Here is a 26,053-nt window from a genome sequence, read left to right as displayed (position 1 = left end):
AAAATAATAACGTATATAATAACAACACAACAATACTAGTTTGTACAAACTAGTATTGTCTTGCTATTATTTTAATAAGGTTTGTTATTGTCATTAGGTTTATAAAGCACTTTTAATATACTATCCCATGATCCTCACAAGAAGTCTGTGGGTAGGTACTAGTATTAGCTCTATTTTAAAGATGACGAAATTGAGGTCCAGAGAGGTTAGGTAATCTGGCTAAGGACACACAGCTGGGAGTCTCTGAGATGGGATTCCAATACAAGTCTTCCTGACTCCAAGTCCAGTGCTCATTCCACTAGATGACTCCATCCAGTAGGCTGGACAAAGCCCTTCATCCGTTCTCCCCTTTACTCTCATCCCCCAGCTGAGTGAGTCACAATTGTTTCCTCCCCCACCACAAGGAAAATGGAAAAACAAAACAAAATGAAACAAAACCATTCACCACCAGTTCGAGGGACCTCAGGGGTCACCGAGGCAGCTCTTTGGGTAAGTTCCATTCTTGTCAGGAGAAGTGTGGGCAAGGAGGAAACTGAGGTTTCCTCTTTACAACTAGACCGAAGGCTGAAAAAACGTCAGCAGGTCCCATTGGTAGCCTAGCATGAGACCAAAGTTTTCTTTGGAAAAGTTCATAGTTTGTCTTCCAGCCTTCAGGTGTATCCTGTTTTATACTCGAAACCTCACAATGGCCTAAAAATGGACAGCAGTTCACTGAGAAGGATTTAGCCGGTGGTCAAAACGTAGAAATAATAAGGTTGGAGACAGGCAGAATGAATTTCAGTCAAGTGCTAAGTGAACAGAGTCATGCAAATGATGGATATCAGTGAGTCAGTCAACACACATTGGGGGCACTATTTCTGCCAAAAGCTTGGGTCATTGTGGGGGAGATCTGACATTTACGCTTAGATGCAGGCGTGGATGCTCACAGAATGTCAAAGTTAATAGGGATCCCAGAGACTGTTCAGTCCAACAGTGCCTGACACATAGTAGGTGCTCACTGATTGATTGTGATCTGAACATGAATGCCTTCTACAACATTCCAAATAAGTAGTTATTCAGCCTTTTTTTGAAGACTTAAAAGGGGGAGGAGCCCACTGCCTCTGATTCAGTCCATCCTATTGTGGGTAGCACTAATGATTAGGATCTTTTTTAAATACCAAGCCTAAAATTGCCTCTGAAACTCACACCCAGTGCTCCTGGTTCTGACCTTTAGGGCCAAGCTGAACAAGGCTAATCTCTCTTCCACAGACTTTTTTTCTATTTCTTTTAAAAATTTTAATTAATTTATTTATTCTTAATTTTCAAAATTCACTTCCATAAGATTTTGAGTTCCAAATTTTCTCCCCATCTCTCCCTTCCCCCTATCCCAAAATGGCATGTAAATTGATATAGGCTCTACATATTAAACCCATTTTCACATTTGTCAAGTTGTAAAGAAGAATTAGAACCAATAGGAGGAATCATGAGAAAGAAGAAAGAAGAAACAAGAAGAAGAAGAGAGAGAGAGAGAGCAAATAGTCTGCTTTTATCTGTACTCAGACTCCATAGTTCTTTTTCTGAATGTGGACAGCATTTTCCATCGTGAGTCTTTTAGAGTTGTCTTAGATCCTTGCATTGCCAAGATCTCTTCCACATATTTGAATACAGCTTTCCTGTTGGTTCCTTTCCACTCCCCTCTCTGCACGCCAAGTCTTCTCATCAGGCCAAGCATGACCAGTTCCTCTGCCCGATCCTCACACGGCAGGGGCTCTTAGCCATTCTTGGGTCCTGGGCCTCTTTGGCAGTCTGGTGAAGCCTATAGACTCATTCTCAGAATCAGGGTTTGAAATCATTGAAGAAAATGCTAAATTTCAGTTAGAGGTAAGTGAAAAAGAAAGAGGTCTTTTTTTCTTCCCATCCAATTCATGGACCCCTTGGAGGCCCATTGACTGCAGGTTAAGAACCTCTGTCACATGGCGTAAACTCATGGACCCTCCCCATCCTAACTCCTCTTCTATAGACATTCTGCTGCTCATCATTGTTGTTGTTCAGTCTTTTTTTCAGTCAGGTCTGACTCTTAGTGACCCCATTTGGTGTTTTCTTGGTGGAGATACTGGAGTGGTTTTGCCATTTCCTTCTCAAGTTCATTTTACAGATGAGGAAACTGAGGCAAACAGGGTTCAGTGATTTGCCCAGAGCCACACAGCTAGTAAATGTCTGAGGCTGGATTTGAACTCAGAAAGATGCATGCTCCCGATTCCATGCCCGGGACTCTATTCACTGTATCACTTCAGCCGATCAATGTCCTTCCTAATCTGAGGTACCCAGAACACAGCAGTCCCGCTATGGTCTCATAATGATTGAGAGAAGGAACCATTGTCATGTTTGACTTAGTATCCCCAGAACCCAGCACAATTCCTAAAACCCGTAAGGAAAGGGCTTGGAGCCAGACTACAGAGTTTTAAATGCCAAACTGAGGTATTTCAGTTCCCTCCTGGAAGCCATTGTCACCAGCCTTGAGGGAGCAGCTTCAGGGTGGGGTCAGTACTGTGTCGTAGACATTCTGGAATGGGCAGGAGAAGGCTTAGCTGGAGTCCCTGCCCACCTGCCAGCCAGTTCTGGGAGCTGAAAGAGGAAAGCAAATCCAAAAAGAATGAGCTGGGGAGGAAAAGAGTAGCTGGATTCTGTGTGCCCCTTGGTAGGTCCTGCTCCGTGAACTGTCCTGTCGCTATCTGTGACTCAGTTACGTTGGTTGAAATCCTCAGATCTCTACCATCACTAAGACCAGATGAACTCGAAGTCTCTTCTAGCCCACCAAATGATAATAAGCCTCCTCCTCCAAGCCAGGTCTACTTGACTCATTCACACACTCCCAGGAGAGAAGGAATTTTCTGTAAGCAGGAGGTTGGACCATGTACTCTGTCTGAATTCACTTTCAGTCAATCATTGAACCAAAAAAAACCATTTCTTGAGTACCTTTGATGTGCAGGGCATCATACTTCTTGCTAAGGAGGATACAGAAAGGTGTGCTTACAGTCTCACTGCAGAGACCACACACACACACACACATGCACACAGATGCCCCTTATTTATTTCTTTCTTTCTTTCTTTCTTTCTTTTGGCAAGGCAACTGGGGTTAAGTAACGTGCCCAAGGTCACACAGCTAGCAAGTGTCAAGTGTCTGGTCTGAGACTGGATTTGAACTCCGGTCCCCCTGACTCCAGGGCCAGTGCTCTATCCACTGTGCTACCTAGCTACCCCGTATGCCCCTTATTTCTGCCAGTAGCATCATTCAACTAGTGACCTAGGCTTGGAGTCAGCCTTCCCTCACTTATCACACCCAGTCAGTCATGCTGATTCCTCTTATGCAATGCCTCTGATAATGATTGCAGCTTACTTATCTATGGTGTCTTAAGTTTTGCAAAGCAGTGAGTAAGTTTTTTGTGGGATGCGACATTAATATGAGTCAACAGCATAATAAAGGTGGCCAGAAGAACAAATCCCAGTTTGGGTGACATTAAGAGCAGCATGGAGTCCAAGACTTAGGGGCTAGGCTGATAGGCCAGCTGTTCTGTGCCCTGCCCTGGCTACATCAGGAGTACAGTGTTCAGTTCCAGGAGCCACCATTTCAGAATGACGTTGTTAAGCTGTGGAGTACCCAGAAGAGGGCAACAAAGACAGTGAAGAGCATCGAGGTTATGCCACTTGAGGCTGGTTGAGGGAACTGGGGATGTTTGACGTAGAAAAGAGAAGACCTATGGGGAAGGGGGATCACAATATCTAGATAGCTTCAAGTACTTTGAGTTGTCAAATGAAAGAGGGATTGGATTTGTTCTGTTTGACCTTAGAGGGCAGAACTTGGGATAATGGGTGGGAATTGCAAAGAGGCAGACTGAGGCTTAATGTAAGGGGGAGAACCCAAACAACTTTCTTACTGGACCTATGGGAAAGCAGAATTGGCTCCCTTGGAGGATAAAGCTAGCTGACTACTTGAAAGGGATGTCATCAAGGAGGCATGGGTTGGACTAGAAATCAGGGTTTCTTAAACTTGTTCCACTCCCGACCCCTTCACCCCTTCTCAAATTGTGGGTCATGACTCCATGGGATTGCGACCCACAGTTTAAGAAGCACTGATCGAGATGGCTGCTGACATTGCTCCTAACTTGCCATTCTGGGGCTGTCTCCTGGTTGTTGTTTTGTGACTGGCCATCAAGGACTGGCATTGAGCTCTTTTTCTCTTGGGAAGGAACAGGTCGTAGGCTGTCTGAAATGATCCGTTAGCTGCCTCTCTTGGCCCTTCACACTGGAAGTAATAACAGCCACACCTTCCATTTCTCCTTTCATGTTCATTATGCCATGTGGGCTTCCCCATAACCCAGGGAGGCAGGACATGCAGCTCCCATTTCTGTGGTCTCATAACTGCTCTGGGAGGTACAAGTATTAGTATTTGCATTTTACAAATGAGGAAACTGAGGCTCAGAGAGTTTGAGTGACTTGCTCAGCATCACACAACTAGTAAGTGTCTGAGTCTGCATTTGAATTCGGGTCTTGCGGACTCCCAAGTCCAGCACTTTTAGCTGCCTAGCTAGTCAGGGTCAGAGGTAAAAATGGAAACTTGGGTCTGGAGACTCTAAGTCTAGCATTCTTTCTTTTCTTTTGTACTATTGTTGAATTTCCTTTTTAAAAAGTTTATTGTTTCCCTTTGCTTTTTTACATTAAAGCCATTTCCCCTGAACCCCACCCCCATCACCGCCAACCCCTAAATTGAACCCTTCCTTGTAACAATGAAAAACATTTAGACACAGACTGGCCTAATAGCGTCTGCTACATTCCATAGCCCCCCACCTTTCCACTGAAAAAAGGAAGGAGTTTCGCCCTCACTTCTCTGGGACTGAGTTGGACCATTATAATTAATCAGAGTTCAATTGACAGTTAGTTTACATTATTATTTGCATAGCAGCCTTTTACCCACCTACTGTTGAGACCATATGTGTGGATGTATGGAGAATCGTACTTCCACGGCGTGAAAGATGTTTTGGGTATTGATCTCATGATAAAACACATCTTTGCAATGATCAACCCATACATGGAGTATTTGCTGTGTGCAGCGAATGAGGGTGGGATTTGCTTTGGTGCAGACAGACCCGTTAAAAAGGCACTGAATCCCAAACAGAATAAGGAATTCATATTAGAGTAAAACCAACCATAACTGCTTTGCATACTCACTGCACATACTGTTCTCCTGGCTGTATTTATTTTGCTCTTCATTAGTTCATATATATCTTCCCACATTTCTCTGCTTTTTAATGGTTGTCATTTCTAACAGCACAATGCTATTTTTTTATACTCATAAACCACAACTTGATTCACTGCTTCCCCAATCGATGAGCGTTCACTTGCATTTCCGTGTTTTGCTGCCACAAGAGTACTGTTAGAAATATTTGTGGATATGTGGGATTTTTCTTTAGGTCTGTGATCTCCTTGGGGCATATCCCCAGCAGTGGGATTGCCAGGTTAAAGGCCCTGAACAGTTTAAACACTTTTCTTGCACAATTCCAAGTTGTTTTCCAAAATAATTGGACCAGTTTATAACTTCACTAACAGTGTATTAATTTCCCTATCTCTTCCCATGGTCCCTCCAACATTGACTACTTGTGCCTTGGAACATCTTTGCATTTTTCTTATTACTAGTGATTTGATACAATTTTGGTTTTGATAGTTTACAATCTTTTTTAAAATGTTTCTTGATATCCTTTGATATGAATGGTTCTTGGTCTTACATAATTGGTGCAGTCTCACATATATAACCTTGGGGTTTTCTTTCCCTAGACCTGTGATTTCCTCATTGTGAAGAATTCCTAGTGTAGAAATTCCCTTCACCAATCTATCAGCAATTCACCAATAATTTATAATCTTAGAGAATTGACTGGGTCACTGAGAGGTTAAGTTATTGCCTCTTGGTCAGAGACAGCTAATGTGTGTCAGATACAGGGCTTGAACCCTTCCTGACTTGAAGGCCAGCCACTGTTATTAGCTGGTGCAGTGGATAGAGTGTAGGACTCGGAGTCAGAAAGACCTGGATTCAAATCCTGTCTCGAATACTTGCTGAGTGAGTCACTTAACCTCTTGGTGCCTCAGTTTTCTCATCTGAAAAAATGGAGATAATGGGATAAAAGGGGACCTATGTCCCAGGGCTGTTATGAGGATCAAATGAGTTATTAGATGTAAAATGCTTTGTAAACATTAAAGCACAATATAATTGCTAGCTATTATTATTGTTTGTTTGGGTTTTTTTTTTTATTTGGGGTTTCTTTTGCTTTTTTTTTTTTGTTTTGGTGAGGCAAATGGGTTTGAGTGACTTGCCCAGGGTCACACAACTAGTAAGCGTTAAGTGTCTGAGACTAGATTTGCACTCAGGTCCTCCTGACTCCAGGGTCAGTGCTCTATCCATTGTGCCACCTAGCTGCCCCAATGAATTTGTTTTTTAAAAAAATATTTTGATAACTATATTTCGGCATAATTGTTGCCTTTTATAAATCTATGTGTTTTACGTATTTAAAAACATTGTTCTGAGAACAGATCCAGGACACAAAGATGATTAAGAAACCCTGCTCAATTCCCTCCCTCTTCACCATACCTTCCTATAAATACATAACAGGGAGGCCATTCAACATGCTGGAGTCATTCCTATTGAGGATGCTGGTGGTACCGCTTCACTTATCTCTTGCTCTTACTAAATGACCAACCCGTCTTCCTTTTCATGCACGTATTTGATGACATCCTTTACTCTGGTTCTTGATTCTCAAATAATAATATCTAGCATTTAGATAGCACTTCTAGGTTTGCAAAGCTTTTTACCCTTTTTACAAAAGCTACCTCCTCTGATCCTCACAACAATCCTGTAAGGTAGTTGCTACTATTCCCATTTTACAGTTGGGGAAACTGAGGCACAAAAGATTAGGTGACCTGCCCAGGGTCACATAGCTGGTATATGAAGCAGGATTTGAACTCAGAACTTCTTGACACCAAGGCCAGTGCTCTATTCATTGCAACACCCAGCTACCTCAACATTTCTCACATTTAGTAGTTCTTGTTAATGTACTTTTCTAGCTTTTCCTCCTGGTTTTTGATAGCACTTCTTAGAAATGTTGGTGTTATTGTGGATTTACTTTATATCTTGTTACTTTACTGAAGCTATTGCCTTGATTTAGTGCATCTTTGGGGTTTTCTAAGGAACCTATCACACTGTATGCTATGCAAATAGGGATAAATTTGTCGCCTTTTGGCCAAAGTCCATGCCTTTAATTTTCCTCCCCTTTCTCACTGCTATAAATGGCATTTCAAGAACCAGGTCAAAGAGTCATGAGGAGAGGAACCATCTACCACTCTTTCTACTGCTCCAAATGGCCACATGTAGACACAAACTGAAAAACTGTGCCTGATTCATAAAGAAACAAGAGAGCCAGCAGATGATAGAGTGTGGGTGCATACTCCACAGGAAGCTCTGTGCATTTTTGACGTACTCTTTCCAAACCCCACGGCAAAACAGATGACTTCATATCATTCAACAGAGGCAATGGCCCCTTGTGTCAAAAGGATATAATGGCATCTGGAAGGACAGTGCCTATCCAGTCTATCTACCAATTCCCAGAGCTACATTTGGCATGTAGGGTGCCTGGGGTCATGTTCTTCAGCCTTTGATGGTCATGGGTTTTCATCCAGGGCGTCCTGGCTGATTCATCATTTCTGATGTCACAGACTGCAAAATGCTAAGTACTGGTAAATGTGAGCAAATAAGGAGTACAAGGATGGGATATGGGATAGAAGCTTTTAGAAAATGGCAGGACGTGGGTAGGCAAAAAGAGGAAGTCAGCTCAGTGTCAGTGTGCCACGGGGGAGACCCATAAACTCCAGGGTTTTTGGAACCATCCCAGCATCCTACAAGTCCTGGAAGCAGGTAAGGGGGCGAAAACCTACTGTGGACAATCAACCTGGATACCAATGTCCGCTGGTCCTTAGTTACAAAAGCTTAGCATTTTTATTATATTCAGACTTTTTTTTTTTGGTAAAGACCAAGTGAACTTTTCCTGCAGTTGTTCTCCTTTTTAATAATACACACTTTAAACATTCAGATTTGGCTGAGGCAAGACTGAAATGCTCAGACGTGGCAGGGAACAGTCAGATACTCTGTTTCTGATTGAGGGCATACACAAATCATGGAAACTATGAATTTTATCCGAAGCCCAAATTGGCGTTCTCTTGCCCACAATAACCTCGGAGACGATTGCATTCCCAGACAACTGAGTGGTGCTGACAGAGTTCTTTACCTCCTATTTGAGGTGGACAGTTTTGGTTTTTTTTTCCCTGTTTTCCTGAATAAACGACGTTATTTCCTCTCGGAGCTGCATAAGCCTGCAGTTCACTACAGGATATCTGGGTAGAGAGGGTAAGGTTCTTCTTGACTTTCTCTTGATTCTTTAAAAAAGTAGACCTTCCCAAACCTGCCTGGTTTGAAATCAGTGTATGTTAGTTACTGTTGCTTCCTTCTGGTTTTTTTTTTTCCTTACCTACTGGGGGATATTTTCTCATGGAAGACTGGAGGTTCCAGGGAGGTAATATCTATGCGTGCAGTACATTCTCTCTGTAAGCGTAAGTGGTTAAAATGCTCAACTAATATTGGCCGCATGCTTTGTCTAAGGAAATGGGACTGTCTGGAGAGAAAGTTCTTTGCTCTACGATGTAATTGACATAGACCAGGAGGCCAGCATAGTTGAAATAAACACTGTTCCTCTTAACAAGCCCATGTAACGGTTCAGTTTGAGAGTATGGTTGATTAACAGTACTCTCTGAGAGTCAGGAAAAGAAGGTGCCCCATAGAAACTTAAATCTGATGTTTAGGAAGAAGCCTTCAAACATTGAAAGCCGTTTTCATTTCAAGACTGGGTCATTTAAGAAAGTTCATGATCGGCATTTTCCCTTCCACTGGGGCATTTGAAGTAGCTGCATTCTGGGGTGGGGCAGCAGGGCTTCAAATAGCGAGCAGATTCTCACCAAGCTTTAGAGTCCCAGCTGTCAGATGGCTGTGGAGCTGATTCTCAGCTTACCCTGAGAATTTTCTTCTCCTATATTTATAAGTTGTGAGTATGGGAAACATTTCCAGGGCTTGCCTGCCTCTGATGAGAGATTCCTTTCATTTTCCATACTGGGAACATTCAAATCTGGCTGTCTGTTCTTAATAGTGCTAATTTCACGCTTGGAGTGTGACTGTAAACTCCCAAGTGGTGCAGGGCATGCAGAATTATATGTGGTCCTATTTGTGGGGTCACAAGCTTTATCGTGAGATCCCTGAAACCTTCTCATACTTTAGGCTTTTCATGAGAAGCAGCTGGTGGTGGGGAAATGAGATATGACCATGGAGTTGGATTCAGAGGGCCTGGGTTCAAGTCTTGGTTCTGACATTCATAAATTGCATGACCTTGATCTTGGCTCTGTGACTTTGGGCAAGCCCCTTCACCTCTCTGGGCCTCAGTTTCCTCAATCTGTTGAAAGAGGGGATTGGACTAGATGACCGTTTAGATACCTTCTACTTCTAAATCTCTGACCTCCAAGTACTTAGGACCATAGAGCTTGAGTAGGAAGGGACCTTAGAGATCATCAAGTCTTGCCCTCTTGTTTTATGGATTGAGGAAACTGAGGCCCAAAGGGAGGGCACTTGCCTGTAGTCACCTGATTCATTGGAGGAAGAGTCAGGATTCAAATCTGTCCTCCAACTTCAAGTCTAGCACTCTTCTTTTCCTCACTTTCCTACTGTGTCAAATGAGGGGATTGGACTAGATGACCTTTAGAGGTCCCTTCCATTGGACTGTAAAACCCAGAGTCTTTATATGTACTGAATCGACCTAGGATGAGATTTTTTAAATGTTCAATTTTCTTTTAGTCAATACTAATACAGTAAAGTGGGTCATTTGGCATTTGAGGGTCAAATGTTGAATCAAGGAAGGAATAGAGCTGCCTTCCAGAAACCCAATACGAATGGAACAGCTGTGTGCAATGTGAGCATGAGTCACACTGCAGCCCTCTCTGCACCACAGCCTTTGCCAAGTGGGCCCCCGAAATCTGAGATCTGGAAATCTGCTCCACCTAATCTCTATGACCACAAGTCCAGGTGGGGCTCTTCCTCCATCTGAGGGTGATTCAGAGCCATTCAATCAAGCTGGGGAGCAGCTGGAGGTTCTGGTCCTCCGGGCACCATCCGGAGGGATTGCTGAGGTCAGCAGAGTGCCCTTCCCTGACCTTGCCCCCCTCCCCAAGTAATCTCCCCCAGTGAGGAAAAAAGGGCCCAGCCCAGCAGACTCAAAGGCTCCAGAAGGGCTCCCTGTCTTAGTCTGCACCCATGGGTGGGCTGACTTCCTAGCTGTTCTGTCCTTAGGCCTGAAGAAGAGGTGTCCCAAGGAGCCCCCCTCCCCCACCACAAAATCCTCCCTACCACACACACCCCTGGTCTTTTGCTTTCCACAGTTCTAAAGTGGGTCACAAATTTGGGCTGGAATACCCCTTTGGGATCATAAAGGCCAATCATTTTACAGAGGAGGAAACTGAGGCTGATAGAGAAGACATGATTTGCTCGAGATCCTATAGCTCACTAGTGAAGCGGCAGAGTCAAGATTCCCACTCAGGTCTTCTCACCTCCAAATCTGCTCCTCTTTCTATTGCACCATGCTCTCCTCCAGGACCAAAAGGAAGACGTTAGCAAGCAGAGACACTTGATCGAATCCCCTTCATTTTACAGATCATAGGAATGGAAAAATAGGGACAAGGGAGGGCAAAGGATTTACCCCGAATGGCAGAGTTCGTCCTTGAACCCAAGTCGCCCAACTCAAATCCAGCTTTTTGCCTTTAGACCGTGGTGCTTGGGCAAGGCTGTTTGCTAAGAATGGAAAAGAATGTTTACCTGTGGGATCTGGGTAACCATGCCAACATACTTCCCACCAGGGCCAGCCTGTTTATAGGCAGTTGTTTATAGAATATAATCTCAGGGGTGACAAAATGTCTGCCCCAGTGCTTGAAATCCCAACATTAAAGAATGATCCCTTTAGGGCAAGGAGTTTTCAACTTGGGGTCTGTGAACTTTGAAACAAAATATGTCAATAACTCAATTTCAATAATTCCATTTTGATGTACTAGATTTTCTTTGTAATCTTACATATTTTACTTTATGTATTTAAAAACATTTTTTTGAGAAGGGACCCACAAGCTTCTTCAGACTCCATGACACCAAAAAGGTTAAGAACTCTTACTTTGAGGGAAACATTGCACTCTTCTTCTTCGTCTTCCTCTGACTTGGGAAATTGGCACTAACTCCTTAGAGGGCAATGGTTGATCATGTCAACTTTCCGCCGATGAGAAAGTTTGGGCAGCAGGAAAAGCTAACCCCTTCTTGTGACTGGAGAGGAAACCAGATCAGAGAGAACAAGGGACTTGTCCAAGGTCATGCAGCTGGTAATTAATTGATAGAGGTGGGAGTCCAAGTCACAGTTTAGTTCTGGAGATGCCATGTTAGACTTGGAGTTAGGGTGACCTGAGTTTGAATCCTACTTCAGACACTAGCAGTATGACTCTAGGTAAGTCACCTAACCACTCTGAACCTCAGTTGCTTCATCTCTAAAATGGAAGAGTTGGACTAGTTGGCCTCCAAGGGAATTTGGAGCCCTATATCTATGATCCAAGGCTCCAGAGCAGCCAAATCCACTATGTTTCCTACCACACCACACTACTTGCCCATTACCAAACCCCAGGCATGACCATTCCACAGAGGTGAAGCATTAGCCTGGGCCGACAGCAGCAGTGGCTAGATGAAGCCACCCAGCCTTTCAAATCTCATTTCCTGAGTGTCTTGCTGCAGCACCCCTCTTCTAACAGGAGGTTCAGTCCAGTGATCACAAAGGCAGAGCATGCTTCTCTGAGAGGCCTCCTGGGGTTTCTGGGATTATGCTTTAAAGAGAGCATCTGATCTTTAGTTAAAATGGAAGCAAAGTAGAAACCCATTTTCCAAGGGTGGCCCATCTGGTCTGACAAGAGAACAGCATTTGATTGGCAAGACTTTGGAGCTCTCCAAGGGGTCTCCCTAGGACTTCTCAGGTAGGCAACCATAGAAAAGCCATCCTTGATCTGTTTCCCTAGTGACTGTCTCTTTCCTCTAGTGTGGCTCAGCGAGGCCAACCTTATGAGTGGGTGCTGTGGGTAGCTGCCTACATGGTGTCATTTGGGGAACACCCCATCTCCAGGATCACCCCCTGGACTGTTACTCAAGTCTGAAGTTCTTTGATCCATAGAAGAATCATAGGATTAAGAGCTAGGAGGAACCGTTACGGACCATCTAGTTTAGGAAGTCTTACACTGGGGTTTGTGAACTTTGACATATATATATATATATATATATATATATATATTATATATATATATAGAGAGAGAGAGAGAGAGAGAGAGAGAGAGAGAGAGAGAGAGAGAGAGAGAGAGAGAGAGACCCTGAGCAAGTCACTTAACCCCATTGCCTAGCCAAAAAAGAAAGAAAGAAAGATATATAGATATAGATATAGATACACACACACACACACACACACACACACACACACACACACACATACACACATATATACATATTTGATGACAGGATTTCAATGCCATTGGTTTTCTTTGTAAACCTAAGTATTTTATTTTATGCATCTAAAAACATGATTCTGAGAGGGTGTCCAAAGGTTTTACCAGACTGACTGCCAAAGGGATCCATGACACAGAAGAGGTGAAGAAGCCCAGCTATGGTGCCATTTGCCTCTCAGGGGGCTGCCATTATCACATGCTTTGATTCTGCACTAGGGGGCGCTAGCAACCAGGACAGAGCTCCCTGGTGGAGGGAAGGAGCAGGAGACAAACTTCTCCCTTATCCATGGTTCATCCCAAGGCCCCCCTGCTTCTCAGCAACTAAGGCATGGTCCTCCCCCTAACCGGAGACCATTAGCAAAAATATAATTCAGAATATAATGAAGGGCTAATTGGCTGGGACAGAGATACTGGAAATCAGGAAATTTGTCTTTCAGTCTCCCCTAGTTGAATCACTTCTCCACTGTGGGGATGCAATCTCCTTCTCTGTAAAATGAGGGGTTTGAGTAATCACCCAAAGATTCTGTTTCTTTGAAGCTCATAGTAAAAGAAAACCTTAAAAATGGTAACTCTAGGGGGCAGTTAGGTGGCGCAGTGGATACAGCACTGGCCCTGAAGTCAGGAGGACCTGAGTTCAAATCTGGCCTCAGACCAAACACTTGACACTTACTAGCTGTGTGACCCTGGGCAAGTCACTTAACCCCAATTGCCTAAAAGCAAAAAAAAAAAATGGTAACTCTACAACATCCCAATACATATAGAATCTAGAGTAGAAGGAGAGCACAGACTGCTAACCTCTGTGAGCCTCAGTTTCCCCCTCTGTTGGGCTAGATGATCTCTAAGATTCCTTCTAGATCTAATTCCTATGACCTAACTCCCTTCAAAATTTTACAAAAGAGGAAACCAAGGCCCAGAGAGGGTGATTAACTTGCCCAAGGTCACAGAGATAGTAAGTGACAGAGTTGAGATTTGAACCCAAGTCCTCTGACTCTTATCACTGGACCCCAAATGCCTTCTCTCCATTGTTCCACTACAGAGGAAATGGCATACCCAGGCACTCAGGAGTAGCCCTACCCAACAAAGAAAGGGGCCTCCTTTCATTTCTAATGCTCTCTTTCTCTCTCCTTTCCGGGGTCCCTGCTTCCTGTCTGGCTGTATAGCTTGGCCAGACTGTCCAGGCTAGGCTATAAGGAGGCCTGGAAGAATAGCTAGCTAGCAAGCCTCAGTAACTGCCAAAAGGGGTCAATGTAAGTTCATCCATGTGAGTCCCCAGTGGAATAGAGTTGACCCCTCGAATGGCCTGTAAGACCCAGGTCAGTGGGCCTGGAGTGAGAAGGAAGTAATTACATTCCATGTGCTGGCCTTATGGTGGGGAGCCCTGGATTTTATCTCTTCCTGCAGCTGTGAAGCAGGCTGACCCAGCCTTGGAAAAGGGGCTTTTAGGGGACTGAAGAGCTATTTGCTTCTGAGTTTCAGTGCATGAAGCTGGTGCAGTGTGAAAGGCGCAACTCCTGCTCTGCGTGGGTCAGAGCTTGCTCTTACTGTTGGGCACAGTAGGGTGGGGAAGGCCAAGTTATGGCTGGCTGTAGCTGACCCAGCTCTAGAGACCCAAAAAATCACCAAGAGGCCTTTTTCATAGAGAGGTAGCTGATCTGAAGGTCCCAGAGAGTTGTCCTCAGCTCCCAGATAGCTCTTCTGCCCACTGGGCAATGCAGTTAAATGTCCATCAGCAGCCAGTTCTCACTGAAGCTTTTAAAATGCAGTGTCAAATACTGGTTCAAGCTCTGGTCCTGGAGTGGAGAAGATCTGGGTCTGAATCCCACTTAAGACATTACTCACTTGACCTTGGCCAAGTCTCATAACTTCCCAGGGCCTCAGCTGGACTCAGTGACCCCTAAGGTCTCTTCCAACTCTAGATGTAGGATCATTTGATCTGATGTGTCTGTATGTGTATAGGTCTATACGTATATGTGTATATGTATACATGTATGTATGTATGTATGTATGTAAGCATGTATGTATTTTTGGTCCAAGAAAGAACTTAGAGATTGCCCGGTGAGTCTAGAGCAAGGAAAAAGTGATGACAATCCTACAGGCATTCCACACTGTGGAAAGGGAGTCAATGTTTGTTGACTCAAGCAGTCCAACCTCTTTATTTTATAGATTAGAAAAGTGAGGGACAGAATAGAGTGGCTATCCCAAAGTCCAACAGGTAACCATCATTCATATTTCAAGAATACTTTAAAGTTTACAAACTGCCTTACCAGCAACGACCCTTTCTAGTTGGGTTATGTGTCATTGTACCCATTCTGCATCTGAAAAACTAAGCTCCCAGAAGGGACGTGACCCACCTAAAGTCTCACAGCTAATAAGTGGCAGACTTGGAGTCTGACTCCCCCACCCTGCCCCTCACTGAAATGACCACTTGTTTGAATTCAGTTCAACTTTTTAAAATATTAAGCACCTACTATGTATCAGGCAGGCTGTGTGCTAAGAGGATGCAGACACAAAGATGAAATAGTCCATGGCCTAAAGGAGCTTAGTTTCTATTGGAATTTCGGAATTAATTTGGCATCATGGAGTATCCAGCTAAGATGTACTTCTTTCCGGTGCCATGCCCTTGCCCCTGGTCTTCCTGTTTGCTTGTTTAGTCAGAAGTCCATAATCTCAGCTCCCTGTGCCCATCCCCTTCTCTCGCTGATCTGGTCCATAGTAGACATGACCTTCTCCTCACTAGAGAGGCAATGTGCTATCATAGAACAGGCCTCGGATCCTCACGCTCGCATACAATGTAACAGGCCCAGCCCCTGCTTCCTCTGGGTCATAGCTCACTTTCCCATGTCACTCATTGGGCATGCTAGGGTAGGGATGGAAGAGATATGGCTGGGTACATCTGGGGCCTTGAGGAAGCTACATGTCATCTCCCTATGCTTCCTTTTCCTCAACTGTAAAATGGGAGGGAGTGTGGAAGTGGAAATGGAAAATGGAAATAGAATAGAAACCAGCCTGGGCTTAGAGTCAAGAAAGACCTGAGTTTGAGCCTTGGCTCCCATACCTGCTAGCCTTGTGACCATGGGCAAGTCAATTAACTTCTCTGTGCCTGTTTCCTCCTCCATGGAATGGAGATAATAACACTTGTACAGGGAAAACCCTTTAGAAATTCTAAAGCACCAAAGAAATGCAAGCCAGTGGTGATCCACAGCTGTCTATTATACCTCACACGGTTATGGCGCAACTCACATGAGATCATGAATGTGAAAGTGAAATGGAAGGGAAGGTTGGTATTATTTTCAGTGTTAGAGGAACCAAGTAGCCCATAGCCTATTCCTTCTCATGAAAGTAGAACTAGGTAGGTGCCCGTCTCTGGTGGCCCAGCACAAGCAACAGCCAGGAGGCTTGTTGGCTTCCTGTGTTCAACAGGCCTTTGGTTATCTGCGCTGAGCAGCTGGCCCGAGTCCTGCCTACTGCTTATTATAAGAGCTTTTACTGCCTTGGAGAAGGGCTGGAAACTGGAGGATGTGGGCTCCAGTCTAGACACTCTGCCATCTATCTTGAAGCTATTTGTAGACCCACTATTTGAGGAAAGTCTTAAAGTTACAGATGAGATGAATGGGGCTTTCAACAAATCCTGGAGGACACAGACCTGAAACTGGGTGGAGAGCAAGCTGGGATGTTTGGGAAGAGCTCCTGCATCTTGGAATCACAGAGCCAGCACTAGACGTTTTTTGTTCCTGGAGCAAAGTAGCTTGAATCCCACCTTGAAACCCTAGTGGGGAAGCTGCCTAGGTTGTGAACCAGGGGCAAGGGGTCAGGAAGAGTACAGTGACTAGGGATAGGGTTTTGTTGATCAGTTGTGTCTCACGCTTCATGAGCCCATTTGGGGTTTTCTTGGCAAAGATCCTAGAGTAATTTACCATTTCCTTCTCCAGCTCATTTTACAGATGAGGAAACTGAGGCAAATAGGGTGAAGTGACTTGCCCAGGGTCGTGTAGCTAGGAAGTGTCTGAGGCTGGATTTGAACTCAAGTTTTCCTGACTCCAGGCCCAGCACTCTATGCACTATGGTGCCACCTATCTGGTCCTTTTAACTTGTAGCTTCTTTCAAGTCCTTAATTTACTAACTAGGTGCTAAGTCTAGTTGTTTCTATGCTGCTGAAAGTCTGCAGGTGCTGTCTTTGCTCTCTAAGGCTCAGTATCCTGGCACAAAGGCTTGGTTACCCTATCCTAGTTATGGCTTTTTGGAGCTGACATTTCTAGGTCCTAGTTTTCAATGGTGGACAGGTGGGACTGGACGGGCAACCTGGGGTCTGGGAGTTCAGTTAAGAAGTTAGATGTCATATTAGCTATTCTACAACTTCTTCTTCTTCTTCTTCTTCTTCTTCTTCTTCTTCTTCTTCTTCTTCTTCTTCTTCTTCTTCTTCTTCTTCTTTTTTTTAGGCAATCAGGGTTAAGTGACTTGCCCAGGGTGACACAGCTAGTAAGTGTCAAGTGTTTGGTCTGAGGCCGGATTTGAACTCAGGACCACCTGACTTCAGGGCCGGTGCTCTGTCCACTGTGCCACCTAGCTGCCCCAATTCCACAGCTTCTGATGGGACCCATACCCTCCTTGGTGGAATCCTGAGGTATATATGAAATTAACTCATTAGCCTCCCCCTTCCCTCACTATGGCGTAAGGTTAAATTCTGGGTCCTCGGACTTCCTGGTTGTAGAATCAAAGGATTTAGAGTTGGAGGAGACCTTTTGAAATCATCTGGTCTAATCTTCATACTTTACAAAAGAGGAAACTGAGGCCCAGAGAAGGGAAGTGACTTGCCTAAGGTCCCAGAGGGGCCCAAGCCTTTCAAATGGAAATTAGGCACTTCTCCAGCCCTTCTGACTCCGGGACTGCTCCAAGAACTTCACCTGCCAGGAATACTCAATGTCTGGGGCCTGGGAGATGGCGGGAAGCTTTCTGCACATTGTTTTCTTGTTTATCTATTGGGGGGGGGCAGACTTAGTACAGTCAGTACCAACACCACTCTGTGCTTCCAGGACCCCAGATCCTCTGCACAGACCCCCACGCTCTAATTTGCTGCAGATTTGTCAAAGGTGAAGAACAAGAAGCCAGCTGCTTACAGGCAGAGAATGTGTTGTTTCTGTCTCCGTGTGCCCCAGTGCCTAGTGTCTGGCACAGCAGGCACTTAAAAATACTTGTTGAATTAAACTGAAGGAGAGGCAGCCCCCGCCAGGACTTCCTTCTCCTCTTCCCACAGACACAAATCTGACCTGCAACTGAGCCGTGCTTTGCTGGGTCCTGTGTGTATAGGCACGCACACAAATGATCGGCTAATGTTATAGCTACCAAAGGAAGAGCAGGCTCTTTTCGGAATTGTTCTTGGCAACCCAGAGTGTAGCTGTACGCCACGGGGATTTTGTGTGCTTGGGAAGATATACGTGCTCCCTGAACCTTGGATTCTAGCCCATACCTGATCGAGACTCCCCTTAGTATCTACTTGCAGCCCTCCACTGACAGGGAGCTCACTGCTTCCCGAGGCAGCTGGTTGCCCTTTGGGACGCTTGGTATTGTTATTGTTCCCTTTACATCAAACCTAAATATGCCTCTCTGCAATTTCCACTCATCGCTCCTTGTTCTGCCTTCTGGGGCCAAGCCAACCAACACTGATCCTTCTTCCACATGTGACAACAGCCTTTCCAATCCTTGAATGAATCCTCGCCTGCCTTCTTCCCTCCCTCTGAGTCTCCTCTTCTCTAGGTGAATCATCCCCAGTTCCTTCAACCAGCCCTCATGGCACAATGTCTGGTCTCCTCAATAACCCAGGTACCCTCCTTGAGATACTCTGTAGCTTATATCCATGGCCTTCCTACACTGTGGTGCTGAGGATTGGACACAGTGCTCCACGTAGACTTTGACCAGGGCAGAATTGAGTGGGCCAACCCCCCAACTCCCCCCACCAATTCTGGTCACTAGGCCTCTCAATGCCACCTAAGCTGACATTCACATTATTGTTTGCCACATCACATTCACATGGGCTTGTGGTCCACTAAAACCCCTAGATCTTTTTTGGGTAAACTCCTTCTAGCCAGGCCTCCCCTGTCTTGTACTTGTGAAGTCCGTTTTTTAACATCCAAGTGCAAGACTTTTACATTTATACCTATAAAATGTCGCCTTTAAATTGCCTGTATAAGCTTTTTTTTTTTTCACAACACATCAGGATGTACCAGAGTGTTACAACAATCTGGCTGGTAAAGACTGGTCTACACCACCCAGATGTTCTAATTACTAAATGACCCCTCTGAACTGTATCATTCTAGGGCCTCAGCTTCCTGAATTCTGGAGAAGCCTGTCAAACAGACCTCGGGAAAGGTTGGGTTTTTCAGTCAACAATCCCAGCTTTGCTCCTTACTGGCTGTGTGACCCTGAGCAAGGCACCTCCCCTCTCTAGGTCAGGATTTAGAGGTGTACAGTACTTAGGACATGCCTAGACACGTGGTGGGTGCTGTGGGGATGCTCAAGAGAAGAATAAGATTCAGTCTTGCCCTCAGGAGGCTCGCTTTGGGGGGAGACAAGATCAATACTGGTGGAATGTTAGTACAAGACCAGCCGTGGCCCAACCTCTTAGTGGCCCAGACCACTCTGTAAAATGGTCAGTTTCAGGGAAGGTACAGAACTGCAATGGCAGGAGTTTCTTTTGCAGATGAAATCCTAAGTCTAGTGCTTCTCCCCACCCCACCCCTTCCTGTACCACACAACTCTTTAGCTCACCCTGCTAAAAAAAAGAAAGAAATGAATTAAGTGTTGATTTGAAAAGAAACTCCCCAGAACGCCCTGCAAAAACTTCTGTTCTTGTGGCTACCGGGGCGTTGGCACTTCTCAAAATGACTTCTCCTTTATTAGAGAAGATAATTATTCACGGTTTCCCTTAATGCCCCCAAAATGAGGCAATGAACCATGGCTCACTTGTGACATCTGGTGGACAATCCAAATAGCACAGTTTAATGGCACTCAAATTCCTTCCGCACGCACTACATCGGCTTCTTGAGATTCATTTATTTATAATTCTTCCTACAAATATGCTTATTGAGAGCTTATCTAGTCTGTTTTAAAGATAAAGAAGCTGAGGCCCAGAGAGGGGAAGAGAATTGTCTGAGGACATATACAGGTTATATTTATCCTCATTAGCTTCAGTCACAGAGATAGGCAGTTGGTAAAATCGTAATGATTTTCAGAGCTGGAAGGGTATGAAAGGTCATCTAGTTTAAGTCTCTCATTTTGCAGATGTGGAAACTGAGGCCCAGAGTGTAGAAGGGACTTGCCTCAAAGTCATACAAGTAGTGAGTTGTAGAGCCATTATTTGAACCAAAGGCCAGACCTGATATTCTTCCACTTTTAAAAGTCTAGAATTCCATGATTACAAGTTGAAGACATTTAAGTGATCCCTAGTCCCCGTGAATTTCCAATCGAGATGCCACTAGACATGCATGCTCACATCTGGGATGTGGGATTTCATCATTGTGGACAGTCCCTCCACAGCCCCAGATTGCAGCCCCTTCTGTACAGATGGGCTTCTAAAATTGTTGGGGCAAACCAATTAAGCCAGCCTTCCCTGATCTGAACTAGGTTAATCTTTGAATGACAGACATTCAGTCCATCACCAGGCCAGATAGGAAACCTTCCCAGTTCTAGAGGATCTGCTGAAGCCTGTGCCCCAGGAGCAGAGCCTTGGAGTCACTTCTTCCTCATGCCAATGCATCCAGGGATCTGAGGATGAAGGACATCAGTGAAAGAAGAGGCACGCACACACGCACACACACACACGCGCACACACACGTGGGAAGTTCAACAGCAATAGAAAGCAGGGTCTAAATGCCAAATGATGGGAGCAGATGATAAGCATTCCTGGCTTCCAGCCAGAGGTGAGATCAGTGGAGTTAGGCACATCCAGGAAGGTGTTGAGAGCAGATGGTTCTTGAAGAATGGGTAGGAATTGTCTGGATGGAGACAAGGTGAGGAAGGCCTGGGGACAGCAGGAAAATCTCTGGACTAGAAGAAGACTGGGGATAGACTTCCCAGCTCCACCGCTGGCTGGTGGGGCCCTGATGGTCACCTTTCTGACTTGTGGTTTCCTCCTCTGTTGAATGGGGAGAAAATATCTGCCTTATCCATTGTGCAGGCTCATTTGTGGGGAACAATTGAGAGTGTGGATGTGGAAAGGCACTTCAAAAATATAACAGTTCTTCTCAAAGTATTGACCTCTTCCTCCTCCCCCTTTTTAAATGTAATTTTCTTACCAGTTAACAAGCCTTTATTTTCTTCCCTATCTATCCCTCTTCCCCACTGGAAACCAAACCAAGCCCTTGTAATAATAAATAAGTTAAGCAAAACATATTCCCCAATTGACCATATTCAAAACTATATGATGTCTCATTCTGGTGGGTGGCATTCTTCATCTTCAGATGCTAGACTTGGAGTCAGGAAGACTTGATTTCAAATTCTGCTTCAGACACTTACTAGCTGTGTGTCCCTGGGTGAGTCATTGAGCCTCTCTGCACCTTGATTTCTTCATCTGTAACATGGGGATAATAAGAGCACCTACTTCACAGGGTGGTCATGAGGATTAAATGAGATAGCATATGATAGGGTTTTGCAAAATTTAAAGTACTATGTAAATGTTAGCTATTATTAATAGTGGTTGTTCAGTGTTTTGTTTTGTTTTTTTTTTTAATTAGAGTTTGGAGTCTTCATGACAATCCTATAAGGTAATTACTAGAGGTAGTGCTGCCCCCATTTTATAGATAAGCAGACTGAGACTTAGCAAGATGAAGTGACTTGTCCAAGGCCATGCAACTATTCAGTGTCTGCGGCAGGATTTGAACCCAGGCCTTCTCGACTATACCCTCAGCACTCCCTCCACTCTGCCTCGTCTTCCATACAGGACACACAGTAAGGCCACACAGTGTGAGCACAGGCCTCCTTGCCTTCCGGCCCTCAGTGGAAGCTTTTGCTTCTCTTTAAAATCCCTATGATAGAATCCTCTCTGTTCCGAGTGGAGATAACAAAACATTTCTGGGCTGGGTTTGACATCACCGTGGCCTTGGTCGGTCTGGTTGATTCAGTAACACCTCTGGCCTCCAAACACTGAATGCTCCAGGATCTCTGGTCAGTGGTCAATTCAGTTACACGGTGGATTCTCTTAAAAAAAAAAAAAGTTGGGCAGGCAGGGTTTTCGTCTGAATTGACTGGCTGTTTGCCTGAATGGACCTATGAATTCAGGCTAAGCAGTCTAACAGCCCCGTGGCGACAGAGTCTGCCTTCCAGGACAAACCTGGGCTTGGTCTCAGCTCTGGTGCTCCCGTTCCCCTCTCAGATGGTCATTTGCTTCATCCATTAAATGGGGACAAGAGCATCTGCCCTGCCGGTCCCCACCCAGGGCCCCAAAGGATGGCTCATATGAGAAATGAATGAACGGGGACTGTATCCACTTAGGGCCTTTGCTCTGCAACTTAGAGCCATCGTGAGCCCCAAATAAGCTCATCCTCCTGGAGATAACCTGGGGGTGAGCCCCTCCAGACCACAGACAAGCAGCCTGTCCCTGGGCCCATCTTCTAATGATGCCTTTCCAATAGCTGTGCTCTGCCATGTCCCTGTGCCACCAATGTGCATTGGAAGAGGCCTGGGTGGGGGCAGAGACATAAGCCTAACCTTTAGAAACAATCCATTGGCATCATTAGGTAAACCAAGCAGTGAATTGTTCACTTTTCAATTGTCTTTTTAACTGTTGAATAGACAGATATGGCTTCAGACCGTCTCAAAAGAGGCATTTTTCCCTCCACAAGTTATAGTCGTAGCAGAACTAATGCAGACTGTATATTTACTCTAGATCTCCGGGCCTGCTCATTTTAAATCAGTCTCGCTTTCTTTTCAGTTCTCCTCAGTTTTAATTCTATTTGCAGCCAATAGAAAGTATTAATTTTATTAATAGTTATAATAATATATTAAATATAATAACATAATAAAATAATTAAAATCAATTAATTAATAGGAAGTATTAATATCCTTTCATTTCTACAAATTAAAGAGGCAGCTGGGTGGCACAGTGGATGGAGTACTAGACTAGAAAGACCTGAATTCGCATCCTTCCTCAGACAATAGCTGTGTGACTCTAAGCACTTAACCTCTGTCTCAGTTTTCTCATCTGTAAAATAGGGATAATAAGCTATATGAAAGGCAGCTATTTCAATGATCTATAAAGCTTACTTTTCCTAAAATGAAAAGTTACAGCTTGGCCTTCAAGCTTGAACCAAGGAAGAGTATTGACATTGTCTCTAACATTCATAACCAGATATTTAAGGGTACTATTGACAAATGTCATATTATATAAGGAATTGTGCTTAACCTAGAAAGAAGACTTAGGGGTCCAGCATCTAAATCATAGTAGGTACACAATAAATGCCTGGGCTGTAGACCAGAATTCCCCACTAAATGGGCTCCAGAAGTAGTAGCGGGATACATTAATATAACTGGCTGCTTGAGCCATCAGTCAGTCAGTGATCACAACCAGTGGCAGAGGAGAATCATGGAATTTTCAAGCAGGGGATAAAGTCCACTACCGCCATGGAAACACTCAGAGTAGAGGAACCTCCCAAGTCCTCTCTCTTTCCTGAGGTCTCTCATGTAAGTAATTGTGGTGTGAATGCAGGGGATAACTTCTGGGCACAGTCCTCTATCTAGAGCTCTCTGGGTGGGAAAGTGCCTCCAAATGCCTCAGTGTGGTCACAGCCTTATGTTCAACTGAATTGAACTGTAGTTGTCTCAAAATACGGGAAAGGGCCGGCCAGAGGGCAGAACAAGGATTTGTGAGTACGTAAAGGGAGACAGACGTTAGTTCATGGGCTCATAGGGTAGAAGAGGAACCCAGAGGTCATCTAATCTAACATTTTCATCTTACAAAGGAGGAAACGGAAGCCCTGAGAGGTTCATGGACTTAACTAATGTTATGTGAGTAATATCAGTCAGAACTTGAACCCCGGGCCTTTGACTCCAATTCTGAGCCTCATCCCACTCTGCCGTACTGCCTCAAGCAGGAGATAGGAGGATAGACAAACTGAGTCTAAAAAGCTTTTCTGACTTCTGGGTACATCTTGTAAGGTGTATAGTATAATAAGTCTGTTGTTGTCTATGAAATAAAAATAACCTTCTTTGCTTTTGTATGCTCTCTGAACGTGTTTTTCTTTTGTACAACGGGAATAATGCTATTTGTACTCTCTACCTCATGAGTTTGTGGTGGGGAGAGTGTGTTGGAAACCTTAATGTGATTGAGAAGTCCGTTATTGACTGTATAGGCGTCCCTCCGTACATACAGTAGACTGATGTTGTCTTCTCTTGTTTTCCGTAGACCTTTTTTTCCCATGTGCGCTTTCCAGAAGCAATATAAATATTCAAGATGGAAGGGAATGGTACAGAAGTAAATTGTACTGGTCTTCACATGCCATTCCAGTACTCTCTGTATGCTGTCACATATATCGTGGTCTTCATCCCCGGCCTTCTGGCCAACAGTACAGCCCTCTGGGTCTTGTACCGCTTCATCAGCAAGAAGAACAAGGCCATCATCTTCATGATCAACCTGTCTGTGGCTGACCTCGCCCACGTCCTCTCGCTGCCGCTGCGGATCTATTACTACATCAACCACCACTGGCCCTTCCCAAGGTTCCTGTGCCTTCTCTGCTTCTACCTGAAGTACCTCAACATGTACGCGAGTATCTGCTTCCTGACGTGCATCAGTCTGCAGCGTTGCTTCTTCCTCCTGAAGCCCTTCAAGGCCCGAAACTGGAAGCGCAGGTATGACATGGCCATCAGTGCCGCCATCTGGATCGCTGTTGGGGCTGCCTGCTTGCCCTTGCTTGTCATGAGAAATGCCAGCCTGGCTGACACTTCCAACGAGACCTGCTTCGCTGATCTTGCAGTGAGACACATCAGCATGGCTTCTTCCATCGCCATGATCACTATAGCTGAACTGGGAGGTTTTGTGATCCCTGTTGGTGTCATTGCCTTTTGCACCTGGAAGACAATGAAATCCTTACAAGACTACCAAATGCCCCCCCAGAGCAACAGTGAGAAAGAGAAAGCCTTGCGGATGGTCCTGATGTGTGCCATGGTCTTCTTCATTTGTTTCACCCCATACCATATCAACTTCCCAATCTTCATGATGCTGAAACAAGACATCTTTTCCAGCTGCTCCTTTATGAAAAGCATTCTGTGTTTCCACATCATTTCTTTGTGCCTTGCTAGTATGAACTGTTGCCTCGACCCCCTGGTGTATTATTTTATGACAGCTGAGTTTCGGGATCAGTTGTCACCTCGTGGCCTACTGAATGCCCTGTCCCGTTTCACATCCAAGAGCACCAACTTTGGCTTTAATCGCAGACAAGATGAGCTTCAAACCATTACATTTGAGCTTCTGGATGACTCAAAGCCACTTTAATCCTATCGTGAGCGAACAAAATATATTCAATTTTGCACATTGATGAGGATTGACTTAAAGAGACACTGTCACCCTCCAATTTTTCTTACAAAACATTATTAAAGAAAAATCAAAATGTTCTGTTGTGTTCACATAAATAGTTATTGATTTGGAGAGAGACAGAGACAGAGAGAGAATGAGAATTTCTTAATCCATTTTGCATATGGTTGTCAGATAAATCTTAGGTATTGATCTTTTCACATCATTTCCCTACTCAAAACCTTCAATGGTTTCCCATTACTTAATGAATAAGATTAAAACTCCTGACGCTAATGTTAGGGTCCTTCATGATTTGGCCCCAATCTATCTATTTTTTCCAGCTGTATCTCCCACCGGTCCCTTTCATACACTTGATGCTTCAGACTAACTACACAAACCCTGTACCCATATACCTTTTCTCATGCCATTTTCTCTACATGGAATTCCTCCTTTTCATATCTTGCTACCGAAAATCTACCATATATGTATATATGTGTATATATATATATATATATTTTTTTTTAATTTTTAGGCAATTGGGGTTAAGTGACTTGCCCATGGTCACATAGCTAGTAAGTGTCAAGTGTTTGATCTGAGGCCGGATTTGAACTCAGGTCCTCCTGACTTCAGGGCCGGTGCTCTATCCACTGTGCCACCTAGCTGCTCCCTACCCTGTATTTTAAGAGCTAGTTCAAATGCCACCTGCTCCATGAAGTCCTGTGTGATCTTTCCAATCAGAATTACTCTTACTCTTCTCTGAACCCCAATGCACGTGTTGCATTCCACATTATGTTATAGCTATTTGTATATAGTTCTTGTGTCAGAACCACCTTCTTGACACAGATATCACAGGTACACTTTGGAGAACTTACTTCTCTGGTTCATTGCCCCACTGAAATAATCTAGGACCTTCAGCATCTG

The 26,053-nt window shown here is 44.5% G+C and overlaps 1 protein-coding gene across 4 annotated transcripts in view; it reads left to right on the top strand.

Annotated features, from left to right (window-relative positions):
* Window positions 1-25,233, top strand: part of LOC110193044 (putative P2Y purinoceptor 10) — a 56,607-nt gene extending 31,374 nt beyond the window's left edge. Inside the window, exons 1-2 of one of the 4 annotated variants that reach the window (XM_078148029.1) lie at window positions 7,802-7,936; window positions 24,029-25,233. In XM_078148029.1, coding sequence (XP_078004155.1) covers window positions 24,077-25,114 — 1,038 coding nt within the window. In that variant the 5' untranslated portion in view covers window positions 7,802-7,936; window positions 24,029-24,076 and the 3' untranslated portion in view covers window positions 25,115-25,233. Of the gene's footprint in view, window positions 1-7,801; window positions 7,937-8,123; window positions 8,426-11,922; window positions 12,118-24,028 lie in introns of those variants that run through there. The other 3 variants (XM_020964597.2, XM_078148028.1, XM_078148030.1) reach the window with 3 other exon arrangements.
* Window positions 25,234-26,053: the final 820 nt, after the last annotated feature.

The sequence above is a fragment of the Phascolarctos cinereus genome, unplaced genomic scaffold (assembly GCF_003287225.1).
Source record: "Phascolarctos cinereus isolate Bilbo 61053 unplaced genomic scaffold, phaCin_HiC Scaffold_8;HRSCAF=390, whole genome shotgun sequence".
Lineage (NCBI taxonomy): Eukaryota > Metazoa > Chordata > Mammalia > Diprotodontia > Phascolarctidae > Phascolarctos > Phascolarctos cinereus.
This window is presented reverse-complemented; position numbering and strand designations above follow the sequence as displayed.